The following is a 12,199-nucleotide window of genomic DNA, read 5'->3' as shown; positions in this document are numbered from 1 at the left end:
GGGGGGCGGGCTATAGAGTGCAACTCTATATCAAATAATAAAATGAAAACAAAAGCAGGAACTAAAAAGATTCCTCCCTCCCCACCCCCCACCCCCCGACCCCCGGAAAAAAAAGGTCCAGGGTCAGCGAGCTGACTCGAAGGCAAAGTCACTCTCCTCACCACCACGCCCGACAACCTGAGTTCAATACCCAAGACCCACAGGGCAGAGGGAAAAACAAGTCCCTCATAATGTCCTCTGACTTGTATTCTGCACACTGCCCTTCCCCACCTTTACCCCTCCCCACAGGAACACACTCACACAATAAGCAAACTCAGTGTAGTAACATTTCATGGGAGTAGACCAGGACGAAGTCTCACTAACTTTGCCAGCAGATGCTTTCTCTACCTGAGATGGGAAACAGCTTGTGCTGAAAACCCTAAAATCCTCCATACATTTCCAGGACTGCACACCCCATGGCAGAGGCATGCCGTATTAATAGAACACTCATTCTATGCCAAAGGACACTGGCTTCATATTCACTGCTGGCAATAGTCCTTCATGGAATTCCTATTGTCCCCACCGATAGGCAAGCGACTGTACTCTCGGGGAGGTCCCCAAGTCTGTCCTAGCTGCTCGGGAGGGTCTGTGGATCTGAACTTCATGTTCCCTCAGCCTTTGTAAGCATTTGTCAGGGTTTAATGTGAGAATTAAATTAGCCAGCATTTGTGTGATGCTAGAAGAGCCTGGTTAAAACTTCAGGCTCCTTCCTAGGAGATGGAAATTTGACAAGAACAATAAAGATGTTACCCATTAAATACCAGGCCACTTGCCGCATGGTGGTCATACCGATGATGTGGCCCTTGGCTTTAGTTTAAATTTTTTCCTGTCACTAAGAATTCTGTCAACTCTCATCAAAATGAGTGGTGGGTAAATCATGAATTTTCAAGAGTGCACATGTTGGCTTGTTAAAATGTGTGTATACAATATTTGTTTCTGTTTTGTTGAGACAGGATCTAAATACACAGCCCAGGCTGGGCTCAAACTCACTGTCTTTCTGCCTCGGCCTGAGGAGCTGACTTCAGTGGGCAACATTTCTCAGCCTCTTGCCATTCTTTTTCCACACTCTTGGGAGCTAGAGTTTAGAGCAAGCATAGCTGTTTGAGGTAGCGTCTGGTGACTGCGCCTTTCATATAGGGTCATTGTTTATAACACAATGTGATAAAGAATAAACCAGACTTCCTTTGAGGTTCCCTTGGCCTTACAAGGAATTAGCTCTTCCACGCCGGCCACCCCTGAGGCTGTGGTACCTGGCTGCTTGCCGGCCTCTCGAAGGCTCTGCACCACGGTCGCGGGCCCCGTGGCTGCAGACATGCCGTGGGTGTCCTCCAGCTGGTTCGTGAGAAGCCCTGGCTTCTTCAGCTTCATGGAGGTGAAGGGGGTGAGGAAATGGTAGTTCAAGGCTAAGTCCTGGACCTTCTGCCTCAGCTGCTCTTTCTCTTGTTCACTGTTGCTCTGCCTCCAGGAGCTAAGCAGCTCCTTCACAGTGAGGTAGCTCCAAAGACGCTCGATGTGGTTCAGGTCCTTCCCACCGTTACCATCCGAGCCAGGTGTGACTGAGACATCATTCCCCATCTTCCGGGACTCCACAGGGATGTCTCTTTTTAGGATGACAAATTTCTTGCTGTTGCTGGCAGTGACCTCCACGTGCAGTTGGTCAAACTTCTTGTCTACCATCTTCCCTGCAATCACTATCTCAGAGCCGTTGAAGTAGTTGGGGAACAGGGTCTTGGTGGCATGCTCTACTACGTCAGGAGGATAATCTATGCGGATGTCAGAAAGAAGCGGGGTCCGGATCTCATCGTAGAACCTGCAGAGATAGGACAGAGAATCAAGGCCTGGCTGGGCTACAGGTGGTCCGTCCTGAGGGAAATCAGACTCTCAGAGGGTATGGGTCTGACTGTGCACATGATTGCATCCCACACTGCACTGTTAGGTATCTTAACAGCAGATGGCACAACAGTGACCTGAGTTCCTCTAAGGAACTCACTACTTCACAGAGCTTCCAGGTCTGCAGAGGAAGGAAGACGGCAGCCTCCTTAGAATCGATCAAAATTTCCCACTGCTTAACTGACCTTTACTTTCTTGAAACGGTCTTCATGTGATACAACCCCCAAATGCCTCAGAACAACTGATAAATTTCCATTGAACAACACCTAAGTTTCTCAAAGTGCTATTTACAATTTGCTTTTTGAATTCAACTATAACTTACGAAAGTTTGGGGGACAGAACGTTAAACTTGGGAAAGCCAGTCTAGACTTCCGATAGTGCTTTTGTGTGACGTAGCATTTGCTTCCATTAGCATTTCCTGTGGGCCTGTTACATGGCTGCTTCTGGCTAAGGAGCGATGCTACAATTAACATCTCCTTTCCAGGGATCTAGAAAGTGAGGGCCATGGGGGGGGGGTTCTGTCTCCTCTTCCTTGCTTTAGGACACGTGGCTCCATTTCCTCAGAGGTCTGAGACAGTAAGAGCATCTCTTTCAGAGTCACTAACGTTTTCTAACTGGCCATGTGCCCATCTGCCCCTGCAAAGGAAAATCTGCAGGCTCTGTTGTGGACAGCTAAGCCATGAGATCAGGGTTTCACCCGTGCAATATAACTAGGGGCCATATGTACATCTTCCAAGACACGTGCTTGGAGTAAAACAGCCCGTGTTCGCTTCTGTTTCTTTTCTTCCTGTTGGGTCTAGAGATCAGAAATGACAGTGACTCAATTTCAACAGTGCAGATAAGAATAATGCCTAAGGAAGTGGGGGCACAGAGCCTTACTTGGTCCCTGAATGACTATACGGGAGTAGAGACTAACCTTTAGCAACCATTAAGGAGACTTAAATAAATCACTTAGTGAGCTATTACAGCTAGATGTGTCTGTGGGGCATCTCAACTTCTACGTTTATCTACCATCTTCTAGATATTTGTGAGGATCATAGAAGATGATGAATATAGAAAACGCGTGGCTCTACAAGTCTGCCCATTAAACTGTCATCAATTATAATCTTCATTTTGCAGAAGAGGAAACTGAGGCAGAGACAGCCTTCAGAGCCTACCTTAAAGTCACATATTAAACTCAAACCTGACAGTTTTCAACAAAACATTCTGAGCCAGGCAAGGTTGTACACCTAAGAATTACCAAATACTGAAGGGCCAGAGACAGCAGGATAACAAATTCAAGGCCATTTGGGGAATTTAGCAAGATCCACATCTCAAAGGAAAATAACAGAGGGGCTAGCTCACTGGTGAGTGAATATTTGTTTTGTATACATAAGTCCCTGGGCTCAATTACCAGGGCTACAAAAGAGATAATTTTAAATAATTTAAGAATAAACCCCACTGTAACATTCCTCAAGGTAATAAACTGTCTTCACTTCTGGCAGATGAGAGACTAAAGCCCAGAAAAAGTTACCCTTAGTTCTGGGCTCTCACTACATCTACCTTCAACCCCTGGTTACAAGAAAACAGACAACAGACCCGATGAGCTGCGCTCCCGCCTTTTCCTCCTCATGAACACGCCGCATGAGGCCGCAGTTCTCCAGCGAGAGCCTCTCTAACAGTTTGAAGTCCACGTCATCGCCGATGCCAACGGTGAAGATGCAGATCTGACCTCCAGTGGCTTCTTTGGTATTGCTGAGAATCTTGAGGGTATTGGTCTCCCCAGAGGTGGGTTTCCCATCGGTGAGGAAGATGATGAGGGACACACTTCGATCTTCAATGTCATTCTGGGCCACGTAGTTGTTGAGCAGTTTGATGGCAGTCTGAAGGCCCCCATTGATGTCTGTGCCTGTAGGACATCAACACAGGACAATTCATGGCTTTTACCTGTGAATGCATGTACAGTCACAGCCGTAGCTAGCCTTGAGCTGTGCAGGGTCTGGGTAGGACTTAGATATAGTGGTGGTGACTTTTTGCTCTATCTAGAAACCTGACAAGTGTTTGCTAACTACTATGTAAGTGAACTGGAATTATACTACTGTAAAAACCTTCTCCTGTGACCAGGGAGGTATACACACACAGACACACACACACTGATTGTGGTATACGCCTAATCCAGGTGAGGTAAACATAGCCAGATGCCTGGAGCTTTCTGGCCAGCCAACCTAGCCTATTTGGTGAGTTTCAGATCAGAGTAAGACTCTAAAATAATAATAATAATAATAATAATAATAATAATAATAATAGTAATAAGCACAGATGGATGACACCTGAGGCTGTCCCCTGACCATCACATGCATGCACGCGCACACACACACATGCACCACCCTTGCCACACTCCCCTGTAAAGGTGTTTGTCATCAGCATCTCTGAATAAAGTGGCCAGACAGTGATTTGAGCAGATGCTAACCAACTGTTTGCTTGGTGGGTGGAGAAATTGGCAGTTGATTGGCTGAGGGGTAAGAGCCTGCTGTAGTAGTGTTTCTGGATTGCCTAGAAATTCCATTCAACTTGTCAGCCCCAGCCGCACCATCAGGAGGATGGTGTTCTTGCCATAGGGTTGGACATCCATTTCTTTCGATGAGTCCTTCTAGAGGCTTGAGATAAAATACGTACACCAAACCCCCTCATTTTAACTAATTGGGTTTTTTTTTTTGTAATTGGCAAGAGATTATATATATCAAAATGTTTTTACATTCTAAATACTGTTTTTAGTAAAATGTATGGTGTGTTGGTATGGGAAAATGTACCATGTTTAAAAGAATCAAATTATTTCCCTCATTGCTTTCTGTCCTCAAAACAAACAGACTAGAAGCTGGACATAGTGATGCATATGTGTATTCCCAGCATTCAGGAAGCTGAGGCAGGAGGATTACTGAGAGTTTGAGGTCACCCTAGACATCGAGACTGTCTCAAAAGAGAAAAACAATAAACAAAAGAAGCAAAGTAGATAATCCGTGCTCGTGACAGATACAAACATACATGTTGCTAAAGCGCAGGGTAGACAGGTGCAAAAGATGGAGCTGAAACAGAATGTTTCTTTGAGCCATTAATTCATCTTTTTTTTTTTTAATCATGTGTAATTTCATCTCAGCTCTGCGCGTGTGGCCATGAACATGTAGCAAGCATGAATTATCTTTATTCAACACTAATAGTGCCAAGTCTCTTCCTCTCCCAAAGGCCAGGAGAGCCAGGGCATAAACGTAGCTTTGGCTTTCATGCTTGCACACATACGCGCAAGGCACATCAGGCCTCAGAATGAAGGCTGTGCTGAGGCAGGGGGTCTCCTGTACCAGCACTGGGTTCCCTCCACAGGCAGAGTCCTACGCAGCCGTCCAACCATCGCACAGAGAGCTTACAGGATGCTCCAGTAGCAGCAGAAAGAGAACTACATTGGATAAAAATAAACAGCACATTTGCTCTTAAGGAGAACAGAGCCCGTATCTGTTCTGGCCCTTCAACACACTTGGAATGGTTTAACTCTCTCACTGTGACAGTCCAGGCTACCGTCCACCCTCTCATTTTATGGATGAGGGGAGAGGCAAATGGCTAAAAAAGGGTGGAGCTAGATTCAAATCCAGGAAAGCAAGCTCCAGAAGCTATGCTCCAACCTTGAAAGAACATTTCATAGAGAATACGGAGCCCTCTGATGCTCTCCAGGGAGGGCCAGGCAATGAAGGGTCAAGGATAAAACGAGCGAGAGATAGCTTCGTGGTTAAGAGCCCCGATTGCTCTTGAAGAGGACATACTTCAGGTTCTAGCACTCATAGCAGGCAGCTCCTAGCTGTTCTGGGGAGTAGTGCCCTCCTCTGGCCTACGTAGGCACTTGCACACAGGTGGTACATACAGACATGAGAGGGAGGGAGGGAGAAGAAGGAGAGGAAGGGAGGGAGGGGAGAGAGGGGAGGGAGGAAACAAATAGGGATTCTTAGGTTTGGGTTCTAATTGAACATATTACGCATCAGCTCTTTTTTTTTTTTTTTTTTTTTTTTTTTTTTTTTTTGCGAGACAGGGTTTCTCTGTGTAGCCCTGGCTGTCCTGGAACTCCCTTTGTAGACCAGGCTGGCCTCAAACTCAGAAATTCGCCTGCCTCTGCCTTCCAAGTGCTGGGATTAAAGGCATGCGCCACCACTGCCCGGCAGCTTGGTAGCTCTTTTCTAAAGATGTTTATTGCCTCTGTGAGACACACCATGCTAATAGTAAGCAATACCACTAGTGCAAGTTTAAATCAGCAGATAATAACCAGCCTGCATCAGGCACTAAGCAGCATGCTGGGCCTTAGGGGTCACAAAAACGAACCACTTTACTTTAATAGATAATAACTATAATATTAAATCTAACCTTTAATTTCCAGTGCGTAATGATAAAACAGTTCTGGCAACTGGGAGAAAATGCCAGCATAAGTCAAGGCGCTGGCCATGTGTCACAAGTAAAACAAGGAGTTTAGGTGGGAAATCGGGGCTCTGTCTTAGATGGGAAGTGATGACTATGGAGATCTTCACACGGAGAAAAGGCTGACCGGCATGTTTGGCAGTGTTTCCAGATGGTGATAGAAGAATTAACAGACATGGGAACTCCACAAGATAGCATCGCTGCCCTTGGGAAAGGGTCTGGTACTTATGGGGGACTGGTGCGAAGGCTCTTCAAGTCAAGGCGTTTGCTGTGCAAGTCTGACAACCTGAATTCAGTTTCCAGAACCCACAAAGGCTGAAGGAGCGAACCAACTCTGCAAAGATGCCCTCTGACTACCATGGCCCATGGCCACCATGGTCATATGTACACCTCTCCCCAGTAGTAATAAATTTAAGATGCTTTTCGTTTAAAGAAAGGAACCATGTGCAACACAGTGGGCTGCTCCCTACTCTTAGAAACTGTGGTGCTGCCTTCATGCCCTTGCCCCAGTCTTCTGAACATGTGTGGGGTGCAGCATTCGAGGTATGCATGCAGTGACGTAAAGTGTAGCCCTTGCCTCCTCCCACGGCACATCCACAGCCCAGCCCAGAGCTTCTGAGACTGATGCTCATTCACCTTTGCTGCAGCTCAGGCAAGACCATACAGGGCAGTTACATCTCTCATTGCTTGAGCACATCCAAAACTTGGCTTCAAGTTTTCATCAAGGGAGAGATGGCTTAGCAGTTAAGATCACTTCCTGCTCTTCCAGAAGAGCCAAGTTCAGTTCCCAAGGCTCACATCAGGTGACTCACAACTGCCTGCCACTCCAACTCCAGGAGATTGCATGCCCTCTTCTGTTTTCCATTGACACCTCCACATAGGTGGTATCAATTTATAGAAATACACACATACAAGAAAAAAATTAAAAAGCCTCAAAATATTCCCCAACCAAGAACAGTTTGCCCAAACCAGCTTCCTTGGTCAGGATCCACATTATGGATGGGGTTTCCAACTGTTACTTGTCATGATTAACTTATGGTCTAGGAAATGAGAATTTACCCACTTGGAGATATATAGACACCTGGGGAAATTATCATTGCTTCTTCTGTTAGTATCAATGCCAACTCCCAAAGTCTTGTCTCTTTGAAGAGAATTAGTGTATGGTCATGCCAAAGCTGGGTAGAAGGGCCATCAGGAATCATTCTCACCTCCAGTGGGTGACAGATGGTACATATAGATCTTGCCATTCCTGATGTTGTCAGGAGTCACTGGTAGCAAGTGGTCCTTCCACATTTTAATCCGGTTGGAGAATCCAATGATATTGAAGCGATCCTGGGGTCGGAGGTCGTTGAGAATTGTGACGAGGGCCTCCCTGGTCTAGGGAAAGACAAAGTGCAAGCTGGTCACCTCTGAGCTCATTTGCCCACATGTCCCCTGACTTCGAAACTGACTACTAGGACCAGCTTCAGGGTTCATACCTAATGTCGGCCCTGCTGGAACATGGTATAACTATGTGACAGCTGAATAGAGGTCATGAGTGTTTCACTCAACACTAGGTTGGATGTTGCTACCAACCACAGTGTACCAGCTCACCGAGTCTTCACAACCGACATCTTTCAAAACTCTTAAATGAAGGTTTGATTGTTGTACATGTGCATATGTGTGCATGGGTATGTATGTGAACTCACACTTGACATATCACAGGAGCCGATGTCTGGAGACGTTTTGTGGATGTTTTCTCTTTCCACCATGAGTCTTGTAGATTGAACTCAAGTTACTGGGTTTGGTAGCAAATAGTAATTTTTACCTTTCTGGGCCATCTCACAGACCCCAAACACCATTCTCCTGAACTAGAATGTTTTTCCATGTTGCTTTGTCCCTATCTTTCACCAAGAAGCCATTTGTCATTTCCACAACGGTGGCTAAGTTCCGCTATGAACATTTCCTCACTGCTCCAAGAAGGCCCACCATTCCTCTCTCTAGTTTTCCCTTCACTTAACACACTCCTATCAGCAAGCACATTTCAGAGTAATGACAGCTTATTTTATGCCTTTCCCCTTAACTGATGTTAAATTTTCTGTAGGCCGGTTTCAGTACCAATCCTACTGCCCAGTAACATTCAGGAAGCAACAGACAAGGGTGTACTAGTGAATGAATGACTTAATATTTTACAGATTATAAAATTAAAGATACTAAAAATATATATTTATGGTAGTTTGCGTGAAAATGGTCCCCATAGACTCATGGGGAGTGGTATCATTTGAAACTATCAGGAGGTGGGACCTTGTCGGAGTAGGTGTGACCTTATTGGAGGAAGTGTGTCACTGGGGGTGGGCTTTGAGGTTTCAAAAGCTCAAGCTAGGCCCCATGGCTCTCTTCCTGCTACCTACAGATCAGGATGTAGATGATCAACTTCTCTCCAGCACCATGTCTGCCTGTGTGCCATCATGCTTCCTGCCATGATGATAGTGGACTAAACCTCTGAACTGTAAGCCAGCCCCAATTAAATATCTTCCTTTATAAGAGTTGCCATGGTCATGGTGTCTCTTCACAGCAATAGAATTTTGACTAAGACATTATTATCTTTTCAGAGATTTTATTACATTTATTTGTTTGTGTGTGGAGATAAGGTGTGTGTTCTTATACAACGTCATGTGTAGAAGTCAAAGGACAATTTGCGTGGTTAGTTCTCTCCTTCCATCATATGGACCCCAGGGTTGGGACTCAACTCATCAGGTTTGGCGGGAAGAACCTTTATCCACTGAGTCATTTCTTGGGGTGCTGTTGTAGGATTTTAAAATATTACAAACTCTCTGAACCAGAGTGACATGGGGATATGCTATAAGGAAAAGAATCTGCAGCTGGGCATGGTGCTACACACTTGTAATCCCAGAACCCAGTGGTAGTGCCAGGACTGAGGTTAAGGTCATATGGTAAGACTTTGTTCCTGAAAGAGGAGAGAGGGTTAGTGGGAAAGAGGGAGCAAGTAGAAGGAGAGGGAAGGAGGGGAGGAGAGGGAAGAGGAGACGAGGGTCTGTGACAAACGCTGTCTCATGAGTACTGTCATCAGACGTTTAAAGAAACCCAGTGTATGAAGTTAAGGATCTGCATTACATAGGTGCCATAGCAAGGACCCTGGGCACATTATTTACCCTCGGTTCAGCCCTGGGAAGGAACCTGTGTGTCATACATGGCTGCCCCTAAGTTATCCCATCAGTAGAACCGGGATGATAGCCTGTTTCATCCTTCATGAACCTTATTAAATCAGGAATGAGATGAACGGTGCTCAGAGGGGAGCGAAGCGGATGCTTGATGCGTTTGCTATGGTGTGGTTCCCAGTGAGACACACAAGGAGAATTCAGAGAAGCACTGGCTTCCGGGGATGGGGGAAGAATAATGGATGATACAGACTGTGTCTGCTCTAGCATCCTCCTGGCCTTTCCCTGGGTGTTGTGGACCTTGATTCCTATCCTGGATCCAGAGAGTTACTGTACCTTCTGCCCCTCCATCCGTGGGAAAATTCCTCCACTTTCCAAGTCTCCCTTCTGAATGTCTCCCTCTTCCTCACTCCCTAGCCACCTCTCCATTCTGTAACTAGGTGCTCACTTAAGATCTCACAATCCAACTCTTGTATTCCAAAGGTACCTCCAAATCCACTGCAGAAAACTAGAATGGGTGTGCCTGCATTTAAGACTCTATTACATCCACAGAGCTCGGTGAGCTGAGATCTTCTGGCCTGAGCACGCTTTGTCCAGCTCCCTGGTGCTCCTTGCTGAGTTACTGTTCTGCACATCCCCACCACGTCTTCATTCTGTGGGCCTGGAAAAGCAGCAGAGTCTAAAGACATTGCCAGAAATATAAAAGAGGAGGAGGAGGAGGAGGAGGAGGAGGAGGAGGAGAAAGAAGAGGAAGGAGAAGCAGGTGGTGGTGGTGATGGTGATGATGATGATGATTCTAACAGCTACCATTTCTGCTCATTAGCTATCAGGCTTAGTGCAAGATGATTGGCTGGCTCAGTCCTCATGGTCATCTGTGGTGAATCCTCTAATCAGTGTCCTATTTGTATAACACAACTCAGGTGCAGAGGAATTAAGAATCGTGCCCCACAGGAGACATGATTAGAACATAGGAAGTCTAGTGCCAGGACTCATACTGGCATCCAAGACAGTGGGATCTGCAGCTCCAAAACCATTGGAAGCCAAGTACGTTGAGTTTGAGCCTTTCCAGTGTGTAGCTTGTCTTGGTGACTGTTCCAACTCGCCTGCCAGGCTCTCTTCCTTTCTCTGTTTTTTTTTTTTTTTCAGTCTATTTTTTTGGCAGCAGCTAATGGATTCATCCTCTGTAACATCCATGCAGAAAGCTCTGCAGGAATTCCACATCCACCCAGGAACAAGAACAAGATCATCTCCTTGCCCTTTCTAGGGCTGTCACCCTCAGTCCAAATCCTCACCCTTCCCAGAGCTGCCTCCTACTTCCAGTTCTTCCATGAAAAGAGAAGCGCAGAAGCACTTATTGTCCCCCATAAAGTTAGGAAAGTCCCTGTGTTATGTCTCTTCCCCTGCTCCTGGCTCAAAGCCTTCTCTCAACAGCAGACCAGTGATGCAGAGGGTTCTTTTCCATTCTGAGTTCTGACTCCCATCGCCAGGAAACATGGCCGAGCTTCCTGAGACAATACAGAGTCTACACTCCAAAAAGCCAGCACTTCCTCAGAGACATCTGTGAGATGTTCTTTTATGAAGGCACATCCTTCATAAAGCCTGATTTGCTCTGGCTTCTGGAGGTGCCCTCCCTTTCTCTGGTGTTTCCATGGTCTCCCTCGGGGATTTCCCATTACTCCTTTTGATGGAAGAGTCATAGGATGTCTTCTTTATCCAAATTCCCAAGTACTCTCTCACACCTCATTCTTTCCCAACAACTTTATCTTTATTCAGGTTTATAGCTATCAATTCTTTTCTCCAAGACTCCCAGATTCACCTCTGGAATGTACTTCTCTCTAAATTGAGGACAACTTGCCAATCCGTTTTCCAGGCAGAACCCTTGGACAGCTCAGACTCAATGTGTTGAAAACTGGAAACTCCATCTTCTTCCTCAAATCTGTTGTCCTTTGCTCTTCTTTCTCTCTCTCCTGGGCAAAGAACCCTTCAGAAACCCTGAAGCCCAACTGACAACCACGGCAGTTGTGTCCAATGTTCTTCCTACCCCACCTGCAGCCCCCAAGTCCTTCAGCTCCCAATCCTGGAATTTCAGCTCTTCTTTCTAGATATCCTCAGGATTGTAATCTGAGTGTTCTCTGTTTGTTGTTGTCTTTAATTTTGTTTATTAATTTACACACCTGTTTGCATAACCTTATTTGAGACAAGGCATGTAGCCTGTAATCTCATCTGTAGCTCAGATTAGCCTCCAACTCATGGACTCTCCTGTTTCCACCTCACCAGCGCTGAGCTTCTACTCACGTCTGGTAGTGATGGTGGCTCCTCTTCCTTTTCCTCCTCCTCTTCCTCCTCCTCTTCTTTCTGAATCTTACTCTATATCCCCTGCCTACCTCAGAAGCACAGAGCTTTTCCTGCCCCTTCCTTCCTTTGACTTCTGAGTTGTAGGATTAAAGGTGCATGTTACCATGCCATCTTGCTCTTCATTTTTGTAAGAACAGAAGAGAAACATAAAACTCACATAATCCCACTCAGCTAGCATTAACCACTGTCAATGGATACAGGGCGTTGGTATACTATAGGGTATGCTATCTGGAAATTTCTAGTCTCTCTCTCTCTCTCTCTCTCTCTCTCTCTCTCTCTCTCTCTCTCTCTCTCTGTGTGTGTGTGTGTGTGTGTGTGTGTGTGTG

At 46.0% G+C, this 12,199-nt stretch overlaps 1 protein-coding gene across 1 annotated transcript in view; it reads right to left on the bottom strand.

Moving 5' to 3' along the window:
- Itih5 (inter-alpha-trypsin inhibitor heavy chain 5) overlaps positions 1–12,199 on the bottom strand; it is a 96,579-nt gene that overhangs the window by 11,303 nt on the left and 73,077 nt on the right. Inside the window, exons 8-10 of the mRNA XM_021215673.2 lie at positions 7,569–7,737; positions 3,508–3,817; positions 1,290–1,849 (exon numbers count right to left, since the gene is read on the bottom strand). Coding sequence (XP_021071332.1) covers positions 1,290–1,849; positions 3,508–3,817; positions 7,569–7,737 — 1,039 coding nt within the window. The remainder of the gene's footprint in view (positions 1–1,289; positions 1,850–3,507; positions 3,818–7,568; positions 7,738–12,199) is intronic.

The sequence above is a fragment of the Mus pahari genome, chromosome 16, assembly GCF_900095145.1.
Source record: "Mus pahari chromosome 16, PAHARI_EIJ_v1.1, whole genome shotgun sequence".
NCBI classification, from domain to species: Eukaryota; Metazoa; Chordata; class Mammalia; order Rodentia; family Muridae; genus Mus; species Mus pahari.
Note: the sequence above shows the minus strand (reverse complement) of the source record. Positions and strands in the feature narration are given on the sequence as shown.